The 20,894-nt window shown below is 34.8% G+C and overlaps 5 protein-coding genes and 1 long non-coding RNA gene across 6 annotated transcripts; 3 read left to right on the top strand and 3 right to left on the bottom strand.

The window, feature by feature from the left end:
- Nucleotides 7-1,107, top strand: LOC104723084 (cytochrome B5). Its single transcript, XM_010441381.1, has 3 exons — nucleotides 7-136; nucleotides 516-582; nucleotides 672-1,107. Exons 1-3 carry the CDS (start codon nucleotides 50-52, stop codon nucleotides 938-940), a joined length of 423 nt encoding a protein of 140 aa, XP_010439683.1. The 5' UTR covers nucleotides 7-49; the 3' UTR covers nucleotides 941-1,107.
- Nucleotides 1,152-3,786, bottom strand: LOC104723074 (BTB/POZ domain-containing protein At5g48800). The gene is made up of 4 exons (XM_010441373.1): nucleotides 3,296-3,786; nucleotides 3,084-3,150; nucleotides 1,868-2,995; nucleotides 1,152-1,797 (listed from the first exon to the last, which is right to left on the bottom strand). Exons 1-4 carry the CDS (start codon nucleotides 3,400-3,402, stop codon nucleotides 1,255-1,257), a joined length of 1,845 nt encoding a protein of 614 aa, XP_010439675.1. The 5' UTR covers nucleotides 3,403-3,786; the 3' UTR covers nucleotides 1,152-1,254.
- On the bottom strand, nucleotides 10,016-11,540 carry LOC104723069. Its single transcript, XR_757277.2, has 2 exons — nucleotides 11,292-11,540; nucleotides 10,016-10,225 (listed from the first exon to the last, which is right to left on the bottom strand). It is a non-coding gene; the product is annotated as an uncharacterized LOC104723069 (long non-coding RNA).
- Nucleotides 12,806-15,153, top strand: LOC104723057 (protein LOW PSII ACCUMULATION 3, chloroplastic). Its single transcript, XM_010441354.2, has 9 exons — nucleotides 12,806-12,987; nucleotides 13,344-13,493; nucleotides 13,733-13,780; nucleotides 13,852-13,891; nucleotides 13,980-14,080; nucleotides 14,180-14,372; nucleotides 14,455-14,553; nucleotides 14,677-14,794; nucleotides 14,882-15,153. The coding sequence occupies exons 1-9, from the start codon at nucleotides 12,898-12,900 to the stop codon at nucleotides 15,000-15,002; spliced, it is 960 nt and encodes a 319-aa protein (XP_010439656.1). The 5' UTR covers nucleotides 12,806-12,897; the 3' UTR covers nucleotides 15,003-15,153.
- On the top strand, nucleotides 16,147-17,778 carry LOC104723047 (60S ribosomal protein L13a-4). Its single transcript, XM_010441344.2, has 4 exons — nucleotides 16,147-16,472; nucleotides 16,657-16,773; nucleotides 16,874-16,961; nucleotides 17,469-17,778. Exons 1-4 carry the CDS (start codon nucleotides 16,201-16,203, stop codon nucleotides 17,610-17,612), a joined length of 621 nt encoding a protein of 206 aa, XP_010439646.1. The 5' UTR covers nucleotides 16,147-16,200; the 3' UTR covers nucleotides 17,613-17,778.
- On the bottom strand, nucleotides 18,832-20,028 carry LOC104723039 (cytochrome b561 and DOMON domain-containing protein At5g48750-like). The gene has a single exon (XM_010441334.1). The coding sequence runs from the start codon at nucleotides 20,026-20,028 to the stop codon at nucleotides 18,832-18,834; it is 1,197 nt and encodes a 398-aa protein (XP_010439636.1).

The following is a 20,894-nucleotide window of genomic DNA, read 5'->3' as shown; positions in this document are numbered from 1 at the left end:
CAATTCTCAACCCTCACCTCTCTGTGAACCTTCTTCATATCATCGGAGAATGGGCGGAGACGGCAAAGTTTTCACCTTGTCGGAGGTTTCTGAGCACAGTAGCTCCAAAGACTGTTGGATCGTCATCGACGGCAAGGTCTCTCTTCCTTCTTCTACTCTTTATCATCATAATTCTGATCCGATGATTTTGCATCTTTTTGTTCGTTGGATCCGAGATTCTGAAAAATATGTAAACTTGGATTTTAGTACGATCTTTTGCATCTCACTATATGTTAAAACAATTATGGGTTTAGATCTGATCTTATGTTGCGAGATTCGTATTTGAATTTGTGATAGTTTTACTAGTTAGCGCTGCTTAAGTAGGTCACTTCATGTCTCTGTTTGATCTTGTATCTGTTGATAAGAAGAACCCCATTTGATTTATGTCTCTGATAGTGTTGAATTAGGGACTATGATCACAAAGTTTACATTTTTTTTTTTTTTTGTGTGTGTTTCGTTTTTGATGGTTTGTATAGGTTTATGATGTGACAAAGTTCTTGGATGATCATCCTGGTGGTGATGAGGTTATCTTGACTTCTACAGGTACAGATCTTGCATGTTTTGCTCATAGCCCTGATAGATAGTTTTTTTTTATGTTTTTACAAGAAATGTGTTGTTGTTGGTATTCCCAGGGAAAGACGCGACCGATGATTTTGAGGATGTCGGACACAGTTCTACTGCAAAAGCTATGCTAGATGAGTACTATGTGGGTGATATTGACACAGCTACTGTCCCTGTTAAAGCTAAGTTTGTTGCTCCTACTTCCAAGAATGCTGAGGCTACTCAGGATAAGAGCTCCGATTTTTTCATTAAGCTCCTTCAGTTCCTCGTTCCTCTTCTAATCTTGGGCTTGGCTTTTGGCATCCGGTATTACACCAAGACCAAGACTCCTTCTTCTTGAAGATTTGTATTGAGGCCGAAGTGATTGCTTGCTTCTGTACGACGTGGTTAAACTCTCTTTGTCTCTCTCTATCTCTCTCTCTGTCTGTCTTGTAAGACATCATTATATTCTCTTTCGCAATCAACTGAGAGACCTTTGATTTTAAGTCATCTACCTTTGTTGTCTTATATCAATATCATCAAATCCATTTACAAGGTCTTGAACTCGATAATTGAAAATATCACTCACTCACTCTCACACTAATCTCAATAAGTTTTGTCTTTGCACTCACTTAAAAAAGCAGCAACAGGTAAGAGAAAATGAGAAACACTGAGCTAATCTGTGCTTGCGCAAGTTCTCTCCATCACCTTTGAATCTGTTCTGAAAGACTGCTTTGATGGAGAGCTTGATCCTCTCGAAGAACTATGCCCAAAGAAGCTAAGTTTTCCCATTTTCTTTGAGAAACTGCTCATGAATTTGCGTGAATGAGACCTCTGCATATCTCTCTTCATGCAGATATGTTCTTTCTCTAGGTCGTTGAGTCTCATTCTCAACCTTGTTAACTCGAGCTTCAGTTCCCGGTTTTCTCTCCTCAGAGAGGCATAGTTGTCTTTGGGCGACATTGCTGCACTGAGAGCTCCACTATTGATTCTCCATGACTGTTGTTGCTGCTGTTTTGGCTTTGGCTCTTCGTCTGAGTAAGACGAGCACAAGGAGCCTCGAAGCTTCAGTTGCTCAAAATATAGAACTTGAACTATGGACTGCAGGGGAAGCCGCTCGTTTTGTGCTGCATGTGCTCCAGCCTCTTGTGAGAGCTTCTGGAAGTCGATAAGTTTCGACAGCTTCTTCTTGTCTGAATCTGATAACCCTTGATGTGCCTGAGAGCATAAAACTAACATAATTATATTGTACAAACAAGAAAAGTGAATATTTCTTATAGAAAGTTACCTTAAGATAGAGGTCAATGGCACGGTATAAGCCATCATGAAGAGTGCGAGCATGAGGCGGTAAGGCTTCTGCGATGAGCAAGAACTTACAAAGGTCAAGGTTAGCATCGGGAGCAATCTCAGCAAGATAACTGTCTACAAGCTTTGCAACTTTAAACATGGCCGTTTGTGAAGGCGAATGTGGACTATCGCATTCAAACACAGACTCTTCATCCTCACTATCATCTTCTCCTTGCTGCGAGAAATTTACCAAGATTCTGTGAACCGTGTCTATGTCAAACAAAGTGTCTCCTGCGTGACGAAAAGACGGGATCAAGAGATCGTCTAAAGTTGCCATATCAAGCTGAGAACCGATCCTTCTCTCTAGATCAAGCCTGCAGGAAACTGAAGTCTCAAGAATCACTGCTCTTCTCAGTAACCCAAAGAGGAAACTGATTGGAACCACAAGGTTTTCGACAGGCAAAAGCGTAACAATTGTCTCAACAATGGTTTGTTCATGTTCAGATCTCTTTGTCAGTTCTCTCTCAGCGTAACTAACCAAAGAAGCTCCTATACTCTCTGGACGCACGCCACGACACTTCATCGCATTCAACACTCTCTGATACAAATCAATCCTAAGAACCGAAAGATCTTCAATCCACCAATCTCCTCCGTCGCCACTAGTGTTCTTTACTTGCCTGCTCATATGAAGCCTCCCTGAGCTACTATACTCCAACCGTGAAAAACTCGAAGCAATCTGCTCAGCGCAGGCCTTGGAGGCAATGGCATCAATGCATCTACCTATGATATTGAGTTCGTCTGCAAGAGGGAGAAGATTCTCGGATTGTTTCAGAACTTGAACACACATCTCAAGGTTCTTGCATACAATGCTATCAAGATATTCCTCTGTTCTTGAAGCCAAGTTGTCTTTGGAATACTCTTCCGTCATCTCGAGGTAATCAGAGACGCAAAAGAGCTGAGCAACGTTCGAAGAAGTTATCTCGAAGTTGATCCCATAACAGAATTTGGCTGCTAGTTCGAACGTCTCTGCTCCTCCTGGGAGATTAAGAAGCTCCACTTTGGAGATATCTGAATCTCTATGTTCTGCAACTATTCTCCGGATCCTTCCACTTCTAGAGACTAAAGGGAACTGGAGAAATGGAGAATCATTTTATTGGTTAAATAACGGTTTACTTAAGAAAGAAACAAAGGTTGTGTTCTTCTAAGTATGAATATACCTTATGCAGAGGAAAGTTTCCTCCATTAACTTCTATAGTTATATCACTTGGAACGTCTCGAAAGATCCTGAGAAGTTACAGGAAAGAACATCATATAGCAAGATTGAGACAGAGCCATAGAAAAGACACTAGTTGTCTTGATCAGAGAAACTTAAAAATTGTTTCAGTTAGTTACAGAACCTCATCAAGAGAACAAAGAAGACAGAACATACCATTCACTACAGCTTTGTCGGGAAGATTTAGCCAGAGAGAGTTTCTGGTGATGATGGAGATGTTGATGATGCTGTAACAGAAGATGCTGATGATGATGCTTGTCCATGAAGCAGAATTATGTTCAAGAAACCAGAGAAAGAAGAAGATGAAGGTGGATTAGTTTGGTGATGGTAGTTAAGTTCTTGTTTTCTTTCTCAGGCAATTTCCAAAAACCAGAGAGAGAGAAAGAGAGAGAGAGAGAGGGTGATGATGATGATGGAAATGGTAATGGGAGTGTTGAATGAGCATTAATCATAGTATTTGGCAAAATCCAAAGTTTTTGTCTTTGTCTTTGTGTTGTTGGGTCCCTTGACTCACTTCTTGTGTCTCTCCAAATATTTCTCCTTTACATTTTTCCCTCTTTTGAAATTTCAAGATCAAACCTTTTTCAATCAACATTGTCAAACGTGAATCTAGCCACCGTTTCCTTTGGGATAAACAAAAGATTCTCTACAATTTTGGGAAAAGAAAATAATGAATCAAAGATTTAAAGAAGTTAACAATGGTAATTACTAGCTAGTGAAGGTAAAATGGACAAGTTTAATATGTTAATAAGAGATGACAAAAAAAAAACAATATAGAGAACAAAAGAAAAAAAGTAAAAAGGTGAGGAGGCTTGAATCCAAAGGTAAAATGATTTGAGAGTGGGAAAAGTTAAAGCGGGAACAAAAAGGAGCGTTGATTTTGGAAATTTTATTACAATCCTAAATCCTCTTTTTTGGTTTGCTTTTGTCTCTTTGTCATCATTTTTTATAATCTTTGTATTTTTGTCTTAGCTCTTAGGGGTAGAAAGCATAGAATCCCTTTCCAAAACACACACTAGTTCTACTTTTTCATTTTACATTTGTTTATGGTATATATGTTGGGGATGGGTTTTAGAATTCTACTATACGGTTGGAATTTTTTCGACGTTTGTGAACTCAGGGAACTTATGAGTTGTGATGGATGGATTCGGCATTCGGGCATTGGAGAGCGAACCAAAAATAAATTCTTGGTTAGTCGAGTCAATAGGACTTTTTTCCTTGGGTCCACCTTTCAAAAAGATAGAAATGGTCAAGATGGTGGATACAAATATAAATCATCCCTTATTTATTTATATCAAACATAAAGTTTAAGTCATGAAACTCTTCTTAAGTGATCCTAATCGTAAAGAAATATTTCTTTTGATAACCTTGAATGATCTGGATCAGCATTGAACCAAAGATACATAATTAGAATTTGGCTCAACGTACGTCAACCAACTTAAGCCGTCCGAGTTTCTACTAATTCCAGAAATGACAGAGAAAACTTATTCTATTGTATTTTAAAGTTATCCGAATAGAGAGATCTTATTCGACTTACTTTGCAAGGACTTTACAAATTACAATACAACCACCCGACAATACATACAGTCACACACAGCTTATACTTTTCAAAGTACATATGATTTTAGTTTCTATATAAAATTCGAATAGTCCCTTTAGGCTCCAACTACCTTAGGTTACGTACAAATAAGTTGGGCAGATTCATTAATTTAATTTTATGAAAAATGCCTTACAAGTCACACTCACCCATCTAAAATAGTAACAAATATTTATTTGAGATCAGACAAATTTTAGAGTTTGTTAGCTGGGGGTTGCGTTGCGTTGCGTTTTGCGTGTGATGTCGATTAGTGTTATTTGCTTGAACCAAGTAGGGCCCGAATCACGTTCAACGTTACTTCATTCACGTTCGCGTACTTAATTAATCGTTGTATGTCCCATACATATACCGACGTAACGGATACTTCTAAAGATAGACTTTTCCATTGAAAAATGTCTATAAATAGTGTAGTAATTCGTTTAGTTTAACCATCATTAAATAAGCTAAAAAAATTAAGGGTTACAACTTACAACCAAAACAAGGAATAGAGAATTCACTTTTGAAAAAAAAAAAAAACATAATAATAACAAATTTTATTAATAAAGTAATTCGACTAGATCATATCAAACTCCGCTCCATTTTCATCTCCAAATTCTATATAAAGAAAAACAAACTTGTCCAAAATAGAAATTTCTGTTTTTTCCTATATATTTGGAGATTTTCAATTTATTTCTCCATTTTAGAGTTTAACCTTGTTATTTACAAATCAATCTCTTAAATTAATATATTTATATCACTATGGATAAACAGATATCTATGTCCTATGTTTTATAATAATTAATGAATGTTGTGTTTGTAATTTTGTTGTATACGAAAATTGAAATAAAAGTAATACGGTAAATTATTGTTTATATCTTAAACATTATATTTAGATTAAATTTGTAATTTTAATAAATAGAGGGTCACTATGAAAACTTATAATTAAACAAAATATTTGAAATATTTGTTTTAGTGTAAAAATAGAGAAATAGGGGAAAAAGTCAAACTCTAAAATAGAATGAAAATTTAAAGAAATGTGTTGGAGATACTCGTAGTTTAAAAATCTTTTATCCTATAAAGCACAAGTCACCTAGCCAATTAGACTGTGCCACATAGATTTTTATTTTATATTTTAATTAAAGATAAATATAAATAAAATGAAATTATGTGAAAAAACTATAAATAGAAAAACAAAAACAGTTTTTTTTTAACACTGCATACTTTATTAATTAAGAAACAAACTAGAAAAGAAAAAAATCAACTTCACACGGTCAACCCCCTTTTATTATGAATTTTCTAATTTTGCTATATTAATCAAAAATATATATTAAAACACCTAAATTTTTTCCTATGAGTCCATCACCACGTTTTCACGATCCCAAGATTGGTGAAACAACTTCCTCCATAATTTTACTAAGAACTCAGACTCATATCATTTATTCCCATAAATTTTAGATCCTTAAATTTTCTCTGGTGTCTCACGGCACTGCTATGGAAAGGGACCATCGCTTACATATCCAACAAATTCCTGAGATATAATATACGTCCACCCTTTCTGTCCCTCCCCGACTCTCTTACCTCTTAAACCTCAACCTCCAATTCCAACCTCATACAGTCATACTGTTAGACGTCCGTCGCTGGTATAATACTCCGATAACAGCCACTAGAGATTTTTTCCCCTGATGAGAAGCCTTAAAGAAAATTTTGATTGGGGAAAGGGATTGGTTGTGCGGATCACAGTCGCTTTCCATGCAAAGGGCTCGCATTTTCTACTGTATATGGGAATTAGAAGGTAGGTACCTTTTACCATTATCGTTATTTATTATATTATTTACATCCTTATTTTGCATTAAATTGTTTACATGAGATTAATTAGAAATCACTGTATCAAATAAGATGCATGGCTTGGAAGAGACTCTGTAGCCATTCGTACGTAGCGTTGCTGCGTTGAAGCTTTAAATCGTAATAATGGGGTAAGCACTACTGGTTACTGCTTAATCATAATCATCTCTTTCGTTGATTCTTTGGTTAGATTTTTCCTCTATTTACCATTTGATGACTCTGATTTGATGATTCACAGGTTCAATACCTTGAACGGAAAAGTGAAACAAGGTTAGTTCGTTACTAATGCAAACCTTTTCTATATATATTCTTTAATGTACGTGATAATTACTTATTTTCCAAATAATTTAACAAAACTCACTAAATTAAAACATGAGTAGATGCATCATCACGTATTAAGGGTTTTTGTTTTTTTATGATGATTATTTTTAGAGAACAACATTTATTTTTTTATTTGTTTAGGTATTTGATAAGACACTAATAACATTTAAAATATATTTAGTTGTTAAAAATAAAACATTTTAATTATGTTAGAAAAATAATACTAGTCTTTGAATAATATTGAAAGTTACAATAGCAACAAGGAAATAGAGAATTCATATCTCAGAAAAAAACAAAAACAAAAGCAAAAATTAATGAATTTTTAAAATAAAATATACTGGATGATGGGTGGGTCTAAAGAAGATTAATTATAAAAAAATGTAATTAATAATATCAAAAGCTGAGGATGCGGAGATGATTATGTGAAATCATGTCTTCTCCACCTCCATTATTACCTTTCAATTTTGATTAGGGCTTTTAGGTACAAACAAAAGCATTGTCTTTTTAGTATCAATCTTTAACACAATAAAATGTGTTTTTTAGTCGACCAAGTCAAATCTTTCCTCAGTCCACTCACTCGTTTATTTTTTATTTTGGCAAGTCGGCACTACCAGTATTCAATGTTGTGTTTTGTTCTATGTGTGTTATTTTTGAACCCCTTCTATGATTGCTTCTATTTAGCTTGTTCTCTGTGTGTTATTTTTGAATCCCTTCTTTGATTGCTTCTTATTAGCTAAACATCAAAATTGAGCATAAATAACTTATATTGACCGGGTCCAAAACTCTTTCTCCTCCCGTACAAAAACACATTGTAAATGTAAACAAGCAATCGAAGCTTTGTTCTAAAAAAATATTGTTTTTAACAGTTTGTTAGACCATAAAGAAAAATTAACTTAATGGCAAGTTGGTAACAGTCCGTGTGGGTTTTACTTCAGCAAAATACAGTCCCGTGTTTTTTACTTTTGTTACCACCATTCTCATGAATTTAAATATGTTATGAAATTAAGTTACATTTTCATGATTTTTTAGTTCTATATTATAAAGTTGAAAGTCACGTTTCAACGTTTTCATATAAGTTAAAACTTTAAAAGTATAAAATCTGTTTAAGATATACCAGCGACCGAAATTGTGGGAATTCTTGTTTCCTCCCGGAGATGATGGGAATGTGAAAGAAAATGATTATCATAAGGCCATAAGCAACATGAGTGGACCACTGGTAGGTAGGTATGTGAATGTGTGATGTTCTTTGGTTTAGATATTGCAAAGGAATGGTGTAACTTTTTCTTCATAGATTTACCTTGAAATATCAGAATCATGATGTAAGTCCAAGTTTCCCAAAGACATTTTGCTCATAAAAAAAAAAAAACAAAAAAGATAAATAATGGTTTTTAACCAAAATATAAATTCTTTGAATGGTTGCATAGTATGTTCTAACCCGAGTAATAGTATGCATTGTTGATTGCCAAAAATCTCCAAATTAGTACACATTTGACCATATACAACTCCATACCAATGTAAATTCATTGTTGGTCTGTATTTTTCATTCCACTCCTCAAAAGCTCCATACCATTATAAACTTCATATTAATCTGCTCCATAATGGTATGTATAGTCCCATCTACACCATTCATACAACCATTGAAAGCCAAAGATAAAGAATGTTTTGCAAAGAAAACAAAAGGAGAAATGCAAAGGTCAACTTATGGAAGATAGTTATCTAACCATATAAGCAAAGGACATCCAACATCTACATTTAGATCTGGTTTGATTCGGAATATTGGGTATTCAGAGTTTCAATTCAGGTAAAACTTGAAATTAACAAGTTCTATATCTGAAACCGATGTAAATTTAATTTGACGTATATTTTTTTTAGAACATAGATATAAATATATAAATTTTCCCAAATATGTTTTGGTATTTAAAAAAAAATACTCCTTTTGTTTTATAAAGAATGGTATTTTAGAAATTTTAATTTGTTTAACAAAAAATATCATTCTACATTTTCAATGTGTAATAAATTAAATTTTTTAATTTACTCCTAACCCAAAGCTCACGTAGATATAGTATGATAGTATGATTTTGATAAATATGTTAGTATAGAAAAACTTTTTAAAACAACAAAAATGAATAGTTGTTAAAACTTTATACAACACTTAATTTTTGTTTTTGTTTTTTGAATTACATTATTTTGTCTTTTTTCCAGATCAATTATCTAGAAATCTTCATGTGTACAATGGATCCGGATGGTTCTTTTACGATTAGAAATATTCGGATATTTAAATATCTTGTCAATACCAAACCTTAACAATAAAATACATGAAAAAAAAAAAAAGAGAGAGACAATAAACATGAAACGAAAGGAGATCCTTTATGAAGGCATTCATAATATGTATGGTTGCACGCGATGTGATTGCTTCGTGCATTTAACGCTTTGATTGTCATTATTAATTGCTTTGGTCTCCTTTTCATATAAAAGGTCCTTTTCTTCTTGTGTGTGTGTGTGTGTGTTGAACATACATACCAAACAAGCATCCAATGTGGCAATGCAAACACATGAATCTTGAAGTTTTTATCCTATGAAGCTCTCAGGTGGACGGGTCTCATTCTCCCAAGCTCTAAATCTAGCCCAACCCAGTTTCACTTTCTTCGACCTAACCTGGTCTAGTCCAATTAAAATCGACAAGTTCGTTTTTTTTTTTTTTTTTTAAAAGCAGAACAGATTTTTGAAAATTGGAAATATATATATAGTGCAAAAAAAAAAGTTGAAAATTTATGAGCTAGTATTTTAGGGTTTGGCTTCTAGAAATCTATTACACTATTAAAACAGATAATTTATTTTTTAATAAAAACTTTATCATATATTACTTGATATCATTAGAAAATAGTTAAAGATAATACATTAATGAAATTATAAATAGTCTTTCAGACTAAGTTAAGATTATGAAAATTTCCCTCATTTTTTTGTAGGGGTAATTGTCTGAATGGCCTTTGTGCCACAAAAAATTAGAAATTAGGCATTTTTGTCCGTACTTCTGGATTTAGCATTTTTGGTAAAACAAAATGACAGTTATATCCCTCTTGTTGATAAGCGGGATTTGGTGACAGTGTGTACCAGTTTGTTTAGTTCACAAAGCAGAGTAATCGAAAAACAGGGTAAGATTATCGAAAGTGCAAAATTTGAGTCTCTCATAAAACAGACAAAACATTCACTTTGAAATAACAGAGTAATTGAACTGCAAAATTTCAGTATTTCTATTTGAAGATTCATTACACCATATGTACATGTCCAAACTTGGTGACATATTCATTGACCTTTAGAGCTTGAGCAATGGTGGATGCCTCATAATCCTACAGAAGAAGCAAAATAATAAGGGCGAGCGACTTGAAAGTTATAAAAGAAGTTACAATTTGAATACGTACACTTAACAAACAACACTATACCATAGGAAAAACTGGGACCAAACTTTGAAGGAACCCAAACATATAACATAAACACACACTTACTATCCAAACTATTCTATACCCTAAGAATAAATTGAATTAAGGGAACCCAAACTAATCATATAAAATGAACACTAGAAACACACCGAATAAACCACAAAGAAAACTGTAACTACCGAAGGATAACACAGGAAATTATATAGAAACAATATATGTATTCACTAAGTAACATAGCAAAACTTTATCTACGAAGGCTAATAATCCACTCCTTAACAATATGGTGGGTCACTTTTTATCCAGAAAACTATAAACCTAGCGAGCAAAAATGGTCACTAACACCTGTAGGATCAACACAAGAATTAAACAAAGAGGCATATTATATCAATAAATCTACAAATTTTATGGAGGTCATTATAAAATATTAATGCAAACCTATACTCCTCGATTCAACATCTTGTGTTTCTATTCGTGGTCCAACAAAATTCAGAACCAACTCCTTTCAACATAAAACTTGAAGTACATATGTAAAGACACAAAACAATACTACAGAGATACAAACTATACACAAGGTGTACTTTAATGGCAACTAAACCCTAAGAAGACTAGTAAATGGTGAACCCAAGGGGAAAACTAAAACGGATTGTGAATATTAGTCTTCCTCCTTTGCAATAGAAACCAAACCCTAAGAAGACTAGTAAACGGTGAACCCAAGGGAAAATTAAACAAAGAAAACTTGAAGATGTTGAAGCAATTCACATGATGAGCTTCAGAATTATAAGCAATTCATGAATCTAGGATATTAGTCCGAGAAGATGAAGCAAAATTTGTCGATTCAATCGGAGAAGATGATTAAATCTTAGTCAATTAACACATGCCCAAAATAGACGATTAAAATCCTTCTTTTATTCCATCAAGAAAAGCACAAAGAAATGAAAATCAAATTCTTCACATACTTTGGGGATTTCAGGATTACCTTCAGAGCTTCGCAGTGAATGATGGAGGTTGTAGTCATGATGTTCTTTTTGGAATCGAAATCACAAGCCGATAAGTTGTAGTAAAGATCTTCTTTCTGGAAGGCATAGTGACGAGAGAGAATCAAGATCCGTCATCACCATCGCTCTCAGAAACTGAGAATAGAGAAGCAGAGAGGCGAGATAGGTTTTGAGAAGGGTAAATACGTATTTTTACGTCTGAAAGCCTAAATCTGTAAGCACGGAACGAAAGTCCTAATTGGACAATACCCATGAAAAAAAATGCTTATCTCGTAAATAACTCTTTTTTTGTATCAGGAAAATTATAAAACCCAAAAGTATGAAGTCTATAATCTAACCGAAATGCGGACTGGATAGAAGGCATTGCCATTTTTCAACCATAAAATAAAATATTTTCAATTGATTCATTATCTAAAAGCAATTATTTTAATCTCAAGGCATGCATCTTATATTAAATAGATTTGTAATTTTCTTTTATTTTTTTTGGTTTTATTAATTTGGTTTATATGTAAATTTAAATACAAAATATTACACATATTATAACACATTCTTAATATTTCAAAAAAAAAATTAAATACACATAAAATATACATTAACATACTATATAGGCATATACCTCCGTTTAATTCTAGAGAACAAAACAAATCTACAACTTATATTATATCTAATAACAAATTTAATATAGTTAGGTTATAAACTTTATAAAACGTAAGATGAAAAAAAATTCTAAACAAAATTCTAAATTAATTAGACAATAGTTAATTAATTGAAAATTTAGAAACTAAATAAATTAAAAATTGTTATTTAAAATAAAATAATTTATAATTTAATTCTGCGGTGTACCGCCGTCGAAATAATAGCAATATATTAGTAATATACGTTACTAATAGTAATATATAGTAATTTATATGATTTTCTATGATGATGATGGTGATAACTTTCCCCGGTTGAAAGCCTTTCTTTTACTAGAACTGGTTCGTTGGTTTATTCAATTGCTATGTCCTTCGTATTATCCAAAACAAGACACGAGCGTGATGGGAGGGAAAATGGTGGTGAGTGACTATGATGATGATGATTTCTCTTTCCTTTGGTCGGGAATTTCTATTTCTATGAAAAGAAAAATCATGGTCAATAATCGGCAACGATGCGTTAGGCATTTCCAGTATATCGTTTTGAGTTTGAGAAGACAAGATTCAGAATCACTCCAAGCAACTCTTCAGTTTTTTCTTTTAACAAAAGTAATGCGAAAAGCATTTTGGAGTTTCATCTATAAGGTGATAGCCAATTACGAGTATATGAAGAGGGACGTAACAGATTTTTATCTGTTAGCCTGTAAGGCTTTATTGTAAAGCAGGGTCACTTCCACTCTTTCATCAAAATTGTGTTCAATTTCCTATATTTGTGTCAATGATTGTATATGAGTGATTCATGTATCATGTAAACCTCTTTACGATATAATATATTTGATTTGTCGAAAAAAAAAAGGAGTTTGCTTTCCACAAATATTTTGGCTAAAAATAATACTCCCAAGTCCACAAAATTCTGAACCATTAAAAAAAAAACACACACACACACAATTTCATTTCCATGGTCCTAATGTCACCGTCCTTCTCCATCGCCACCACAGTCTCACTCTCACCGGCTTCTCTCACCGGAACTCTGGTCTCTAACTCAAAGGTACATCATCAGTTAACTTGCCTCTTAACTTCTTAGCTTCATTAACCACTAATCGGTATTGATTTGCCTAGACAGTCTTCATTTTCTTACCTCTCTCCGATTCTCAATTTAGGCTATGTTAGTCCCGTAAAGACCTAATTAGCTTCGATTAGAATTCTGCGTTTGCTTTGTTTCGGTCTCTAGATTGCTTGGACTTGTAATAATCATCTAAACCAGTGAAGTTTTATGTCTTTTGATTAGTGTTGTATATCTGTTGTTTGATGCAATAATCATGCATTTGTTGTTTACAGCAACAGAATTGATCCATTCACTATAATGTGTTCTTTTAAAATCAATTGACTGTGTTGGTTTTGTAGAATGTTTTGTGTGGTCTATATTGGAAGAACAATGATGTCACCAAGATGAATAGGAATCTCAAGTTTAGTGTTTGTTCTGTTTCTGGAGGGTATAACACTTCTGTGGAGAATGTACCTTTTCCTCGTGATTACGTCGAGCTCATTAACCAAGTACGCTTATATTGTGTTGTTTGTGGATTTTTTTTTAATCTCTTAAAGGGTCTTTAACCAGTTAGCAATATTGAGTTATGTAACAGTATAGACTGATGTTCAACTTCATTGTATAGTTTCCCGTCTGAAGTAATGAATGTTGTTGTAGAAAGATTATATAGATTTCAGGTTTTTTATGCAACATTGTTAGTAAAGCTAAACTATGATGGGGTGATGTATTTTGCTTGTAAAAAATATAGGCCAAAGAAGCAGTTGAATTGGCTATGAAGGATGAGAAACAGTTAATGGTGAGTTTTGCAATGGTTGTTTTAAAATGGATCTAGGTTATTTTTCGTGATCCAAGGGAACCCTTTTACAGGAAATTGAGTTCCCAACATCTGGTCTAGCATCTGTTCCAGGTTATAATCCTATTTCAGTGAAGGCTTCCTTTTTTTGGCTTTTGTTATCTTAGCAACAGTGTTTTCTGTTCTGTTTAACTTGTGTTAGGTGATGGTGAAGGAGCTACAGAAATGACAGAAAGTATAAATATGATACGCGAGTTTTGTGACCGCCTATTACCTCCTGAGAAGGCTCGAACCACTAGAATTGTACGTAATCTACTTGTTTTTCTTATCCAAATAATGATAGCTTTAACGTCTATCAAAGTCTTTTGTTAAAATAGCTTGTGTGACATGATTTGATTTCAGTTCTTCCCGGAAGCAAACGAAGTCAAATTTGCTCAAAAAACTGTCTTTGGGGGAACTTACTTTAAGCTGGACTATCTAACAAAACCCTCTCTTTTTGAGGACTTTGGTTTCTTTGAGAGAGTAAAAATGGTGGATCGAGTGAAGTCAGAAGACCAACTGTTCCTTGTTGGATACCCATATTTTAATGTCAACGGTAACTCCCTGACAAACCCCTTATCATCATCATCCTATTAACAATATCCACATTCTAACTCATTCCTTTGTTTGCCAATCAGAGATGCTCGTAGTGGAAGAGCTCTACAAGGAAGCTGTTGTGAACACTGACCGAAAACTAATCATCTTCAATGGAGAACTCGACCGCATACGATCAGGCTGTATCCTTTTTTTGCCTCTCATCAATGAAACAAAGTAGAGAGACCCTTTTTTTCCATTTTCATCACAACTTTGAATCAAGAGATAGACTCTTGTTTTCCTTAAGAAAAATGACAAAATAAAAGACTATCCAAAGTTCTTTTACCCGAAACTGGCTGCACTTACGCAAACACTTCTTCCAAAGATGGAGACTGTGTACTACATCCACAACTTCAAGGGACAGAAAGGAGGTGTTCTTTTCAGGTCTCTGCTAAAAGAAAACCTTGCAAATTAATCTTCTCATGTTTCTTGATCTTTTAGCTGAACCGTTTTGTGTTTTGAATCGATTAGATGTTATCCAGGTCCATGGCAAGTACTGAGGAGAACAAGGAACAAATACATATGTGTTCATCAACAAGAATCCATGCCTTCTCTCAAGGAAGTTGCTCTCGACATCCTTGCCTCCGCTTGAGATTCTTGTAATGAAACTTCTTCTTCATGTATTCACTTGTAAGTACATGTAACAAGTTTATGAAAAAGAAAAAAAAGAGAGTTTATGAACATTTTGGTTACATGTAAGTTCCATAGTTTTTAAGCAATTCCTATCTATAAAATTCAGATGACCAACCATTTGTGGTAAGGGAAAAATATCATTAAAATCCTCAAGTTAGCATTTTCGTTGATTTAAAGCACAAACTCTGGATTTGGAGGTAAAAAACCAAATCTTTTGTTGACTTCCAAATAATTTGCAAATTCTTTGACCTGGCCTTTTGAGACACAACGTTAAGTGGCCAAACGGAGAAATTGTGGTTAATTATCTGCTAACGAGATTTGTTAATAGCAAAACGACGCTGTTTATAACGTGGAGACGGGGTGGAGATATGGAATAGGTGGAGACGGGGTGGGGCTTGTAGCTCAGAGGATTAGAGCACGTGGCTACGAACCACGGTGTCTTAAAACCCCCCAAATTGAGAAATCGATTCTCATTTTCCCCAAATTTCAAATCCCAATCGATAATCTCTTTTTTTCTTCAATTTTTCTCTTCTTCTTCGAGTTCAACAGATGAGTTCTAGCTCAGAGACATCGGTGTTTGTGGAGCCGGAGTCATCAGTTGAATTCGAAAAAGAAGATCTAATCGAAGAAGAAAGGAGGAATCGCAAATTAGGGTTTGTGATTTGGGGATTTTGGGAGGAATTGATAATCGGGTTCGATTTAGGGATGTAATTAGCGGATCTCGTTAACGCCTAATTAACTCCGTTTAATATCTTCGTCTGACCAGTTAATGTTGTACTTCAAACGGTGAAGTCAACAAGACTTCATGATTTAAATAGAAGTCAAGAAAAGAATGAGGATTTTTTTCAACAAATGAAAACTTCGTGATTTAAATCAACAAAAATGCTAACTTGAAGATTTTAATGACCATTTTTCCCATTGTGGTAACATATAACTTACATTTTTTAAAACAAAAATTTTCCTAAACGATCGATCATGGGGCTTTTATACACTGGACTAAACAACATCTATTTGATAAGGCCCATTTTTAAAAAAGAACAGCTTACGAAAATGACGACAATGCCCCCAAGAACCCTAGTTAGCAAAAATAGCTCTCTTCGAATATAATTTCCTGAGTGTATTCACCCAGCCGCTCAAGCTCAACAACACAGACGAAAATGGTGTCAGGATCAGGGATATGTGCGAAGCGCGTTGTCGTCGACGCGCGCCACCACATGCTTGGCCGTTTGGCATCGATCACGGCCAAAGAGCTTCTCAATGGACAGAAGGTTGTCATTGTCCGGTGCGAAGAGATATGTCTCTCCGGTGGACTCGTTCGCCAGAAAATGAAGTACATGAGATTTCTTCGCAAACGTATGAACACTAAACCTTCCCATGGTCCTATTCACTTCCGTGCTCCTTCCAAAATCTTCTGGCGTACTGTTCGCGGGTTCGTTAATCTCACTCTCTTGGATTAGATTTCGAAATCACTCTCTTTTTGCCTCTTAATTTAAATTTCTGGTGTTGATTCAGTACCTCTTTGGAATCAAATGATTTTTTTTTTTTTTTGTAATTCTATATCAGTGCATTTGAAGTGATGATTTATAGTTGTTGTGTGTTATGTGATTTTGTAGTATGATTCCACACAAAACAAAGCGTGGAGCTGCTGCACTTGCACGTTTGAAGGTATTTGAAGGTGTTCCTACTCCATATGACAAGGTCAAGAGGATGGTCATCCCTGATGCTCTCAAGTTTGTTCCTTTTACCTTGCCCTTTTTGTTTTCCTCTTTCGGTTTCTTAAAGTTAAATTACTTGTGGCATTTATAATCATTGTTCTGTTTTTGTCTTCAGGGTATTGAGGCTTCAAGCTGGTCACAAGTACTGTCTTTTGGGTCGTCTTTCTTCTGAAGTTGGGTGGAACCATTACGACACCATCAAGGTATGTGCTGTACTGTTGTTGTCTTCTTGTCTCCATTGCCACTAACTTTATTTGAGCATTCGTAATGATGAGAAGAAAGATATTTAACTACTAGAATGTGCGTTTCTAGTTTTTTTTTCAGAGAAATAAGTGATTAGATAGAGAGAAAGATCAATAGATTCTCGTCTCCATTGCTCTTGAACCACTTTAATCGCTTGTTCTAGTTGGTGTGAGCTTTCGTAATAAGAGAAAGAAAGAAAATGTGTTTAGTTTTGTTCATAAAGAATTGGTAGATAGAAGTTCTTTAGCCTTCTTGTCTCGATTGCTCCTTGACCACTTTGATCGCTTGTACTGGTTGATGTGAGGTTTTGTAATGATGGAAAGAAAGATATTTTAGCTACTAGAATGTGTCTAGTCTCTTTCAAGTAGAAAGAAGGATTGTCTAGTCTTGTTCAAGTAGAAAGAAGGATAGATCTTTAGCTATGAGGTTTTGTGTGCAATTAATGGTGTTTGATATCTGATAAACAGGAGCTGGAGACGAAGAGGAAGGAGAGATCTCAAGCTGTTTACGAGCGAAAGAAGCAACTTAACAAACTTAGAGTCAAGGCTGAGAAGGTTGCCGAAGAGAAGCTTGGAGCTCAGCTCGATGTTCTTGCACCAGTTAAGTACTGAGCTTTTCAGTAGTAGTTTGTGTTTGCATGTTTTGAGCCGACCCAGTTACTTTTTTACTATTTTACTTAGGTCTCTTGTATCGGAATTTGTACTCCTAACATTTTCTTTTTTGAGTTCTATTTAATCTAAATATCGCTTGGCAAAATCCCCAAGTTATAAAGCTTAATCCCCGAAAACAAAACGGTTTCCGAATATTACTTGTGGTTGAATTAGATTTGTGGGAAAATTAGTTAACAGAAGTATGAGAATAATAGACATATGTAAATTAGTTTTGCGAAAAAAGGAATTGAGTATACAAATTCACAAGATGTGGTCTATCACCTCTGGGAGCTTAGGAACAACATTCTTCATAACCAGATCTATGTCACACCAGCTGCAGTTTTTTCATAGCCATTGAGAAGGGACTGAGAAATATCATCACCGCCAAACGAAACCTGAAGCAATTCAGGAATCTAATGGCTCTCTGGATAAGATAACCAGTTAAGCTTGCCAAAAAAAGAATTAGAAACAAGGGAAAACAGCATTCCTAGTTAATTGATACAGGAAAGAAGGATTAGTTGGAGAGAAGAAGAACATAGTTTGGATATGGCTGATGTGGAGGTTTTGAGGAATCTGATTGGAGGGAAAGGAGCCAATGACGTGGTGTGCATTGTTGTTGTTGACCATTAACGACATTGAAGTATAAAGAGACGGAGGAGTTCATTTGCAGAGTTATGAAAAAGAATCATTTGATAAAAAACTTGTAAAACTCAAAAATAGTTCTGTATTTGCTAGGTTTCTCTTATCTTGAGAGCTAGCAATGTTGATTCTGTGTTTTCTATGAACATTGGTTACGGTTACGGTTCGTTGGTGAATTGATTTGTTGTTGATCGTGAGTTTTATTGTATCATTAATCTTATCGAGAGAGCTATTTTACCAAAGCATTACAAATTACAACTTCAAAACTAGCTCAGTTTGGTCTATGGAAAATCTTTGATTTTCTTCGCTATAAATTTTATGTTGAAAACTTTTTATTCAGACGTAATTCAAAAGCAATGACAAAATTATTCTTAGCAATGTAAAATCATCCGATTGTCGAACACTTCTAATTGGATTATTCCAGTTAAAATACTACTGTTTGATAGTTCGTACACGTAAAAATAAAGAATGACAAACTAGCTAGTCTTAGCAATGCAAGGACAAAACACACTAATGCTTATAACTAGGACAACCTACATGACTAGACATCAATGGAAGCACTTTGATCAGCTTCTAGGTCTTCGGATTTCTTGCACCACAAATCACCCCATCTAGTTTTAAATTGCAGAATCTCCATCACAACTGCAAACAATCCAATGACACCAATGATGGTACTGTAGGCAATCTTCCATGAGCTTCCAGGTTGCAAGATGGCTAATCCCTTGTAAATGTTGTACATGCTTAAAATAATCACTATATAACCCATAGTGTGATGATACCAATTCCAGTATTTCCTATATTTATGATCCTTGTCCGGTCTTGCTTTGAGCGCAAGTATTTGAAGAAATCCTAGAGCAAACAGAAGTATCCCTATCACGGTATGTGGCGTAGATCTCATTCCAGTGTGCTTGGCCATATAGATTGCAGTTCCTAATCCTCCCAATAAACCGACGACATAACCGGTAGTTTGGAAAAATATGTGAACGTAAAACCACATGGGATCGAGTCCTTTGTAGGTCCTCATGTACCTTGCAGCCATTGCTCCAATGGGCATAAAAATCCCCCAACAGACCGCGTTCACCAGTCCATGGATTCTTTTGACAAGAATCATGTTTCCATTCACTGTTTTTGTGGCTGTGACTCGTCCGGACAGTAAATCCAAAGTAGCCATGGATTTGAGATGATTTCCACTCATGGCGTGCATCCCAAGTCTATCACCTTCCTTCAGCGGCCCGTCTTGCCATAGATGGTTAACAACGGTTGTGTTAGGAGGCAACACCATAGTGGCGAATATAGTCATCTCTCCATTGAGAAATTCAGCGGCTAGTTGTGTTACGCGGAAACTGAGAGGACCTTCTTGAAGCATAGTTGAATAGTCCTTGATTGAGGAAGTATAAGCACGCATAAAACCAGACGTGGAGTTACGGTAAGCCAAGAGAGTTTGAGCACCTAACATGCCTTTTCTCGTAGGGTTTATCCCCCAAGCAATCCAACTAGAAGATTCTATGTTGGTGTGACGATACGCAACTTCAAGCACTCCGGTTTCTGGAACATAACTGAAGTGTAGAAACGAATCTAACACTGGAAGGTCAATACAAGAACGGAAGTGTTTTCCGTTTTTAAAGATGTAAGAGTCACATCTACTCTGAACTCCATCGGTTGTTGCTCTGGTGAAGTATGGAGCGAGGACGAACAGAAAACACAAAACCGCAAATATGGTTCTTGAAGACAAAGACATGATAGCGTTGTTAATTGGAGACACACGAAGGTTAATTTTACCAAAAGTCAGAGAGATCCTTTTTTAGTTCGGTTGTCTATTTATAGAGAGATATACAATTCCAACTGTAGTTGTGAATCGTTTTTTTTACTTTCCCAACAAAATTTCCATATTTTAATATTATATCCAGTATATCTAATTCCTAAGCGTTTTACTTTGTGGGTTTAATTTTTTTTACCAGAGTAAAAAGAAAAATAGAAAAAAAGAGAAGCAAAAACAAAAAAAGTATCTAGTCGGCTGGAAAATATGCAAAGATAAACTAAGATTAAGTAAATATGGAAACTAGGATTAGAGTTTTAAACTTTATTTATAATAAATCATTAATTAAATATTATAATAATATAAAAATATTAACAAAAAAGTGTAAATATATTTGTTTAAGGGCTTTTAGGTCGATCCGAACCCGATTAGGTTAAGTCTGTAAAACTCTATAGTCCGAACGGTCTGAGTTCAAAAAATCCAATTTTTTTTCCAGATATCTATATTTAAGTCCGAACTCAATGTTTTTCAGAGTTGGGTCGGACCAAACCACAGAGTTTGACTCTAATTGATATGCTTTAGGATGAGACTTGAGCATGCTTAGCTCATTTAACGGGGAAACCATATTAAATTTCAAACCCCCATGGCCAATGCTGCTCGAACTCAGGTGGCAAGGTTTTTCTCCCTTTACCACTGAACCATGATTAGCTCATTCTCGCCTGATTACTTAGTCAAAGATAGTATAGCACGAGACACAAATTTTTTTTTTGTAATTGCATAATTGCAATCCTAATTAATTTATGTTTAAGTTAAAAGATTAAGGTTTCAATTTTGAATATAGAAATTTA

This window comes from Camelina sativa, chromosome 2, assembly GCF_000633955.1.
Source record: "Camelina sativa cultivar DH55 chromosome 2, Cs, whole genome shotgun sequence".
In the NCBI taxonomy this organism is placed as follows: Eukaryota; Viridiplantae; Streptophyta; class Magnoliopsida; order Brassicales; family Brassicaceae; genus Camelina; species Camelina sativa.
This window is presented reverse-complemented; position numbering and strand designations above follow the sequence as displayed.

What these genes read in the sequence shown, in the direction of transcription:
- LOC104723057 (XM_010441354.2), top strand. Translation starts at nt 12,898, where the DNA reads ATGGTCCTAATGTCACCGTCCTTCTCCATCGCCACCACAGTCTCACTC. An exon ending in CTCTGGTCTCTAACTCAAAG is followed by an intron (nt 12,988 to 13,343) that starts GTACATCATCAG and finishes TTGGTTTTGTAG; the next exon opens with AATGTTTTGTGTGGTCTATA. An exon ending in TGGTCTAGCATCTGTTCCAG is followed by an intron (nt 13,892 to 13,979) that starts GTTATAATCCTA and finishes AACTTGTGTTAG; the next exon opens with GTGATGGTGAAGGAGCTACA.
- LOC104723047 (XM_010441344.2), top strand. Translation starts at nt 16,201, where the DNA reads ATGGTGTCAGGATCAGGGATATGTGCGAAGCGCGTTGTCGTCGACGCG. An exon ending in TTCTGGCGTACTGTTCGCGG is followed by an intron (nt 16,473 to 16,656) that starts GTTCGTTAATCT and finishes GTGATTTTGTAG; the next exon opens with TATGATTCCACACAAAACAA. An exon ending in ACCATTACGACACCATCAAG is followed by an intron (nt 16,962 to 17,468) that starts GTATGTGCTGTA and finishes TCTGATAAACAG; the next exon opens with GAGCTGGAGACGAAGAGGAA.
- LOC104723039 (XM_010441334.1), bottom strand. Translation starts at nt 20,028, where the DNA reads ATGTCTTTGTCTTCAAGAACCATATTTGCGGTTTTGTGTTTTCTGTTC.
- LOC104723084 (XM_010441381.1), top strand. Translation starts at nt 50, where the DNA reads ATGGGCGGAGACGGCAAAGTTTTCACCTTGTCGGAGGTTTCTGAGCAC. An exon ending in GGATCGTCATCGACGGCAAG is followed by an intron (nt 137 to 515) that starts GTCTCTCTTCCT and finishes TGGTTTGTATAG; the next exon opens with GTTTATGATGTGACAAAGTT. An exon ending in GGTTATCTTGACTTCTACAG is followed by an intron (nt 583 to 671) that starts GTACAGATCTTG and finishes TGGTATTCCCAG; the next exon opens with GGAAAGACGCGACCGATGAT.
- LOC104723074 (XM_010441373.1), bottom strand. Translation starts at nt 3,402, where the DNA reads ATGGACAAGCATCATCATCAGCATCTTCTGTTACAGCATCATCAACAT. An exon ending in CGACAAAGCTGTAGTGAATG is followed by an intron (nt 3,151 to 3,295) that starts GTATGTTCTGTC and finishes GTAACTTCTCAG; the next exon opens with GATCTTTCGAGACGTTCCAA. An exon ending in CCATTGACCTCTATCTTAAG is followed by an intron (nt 1,798 to 1,867) that starts GTAACTTTCTAT and finishes TTATGCTCTCAG; the next exon opens with GCACATCAAGGGTTATCAGA.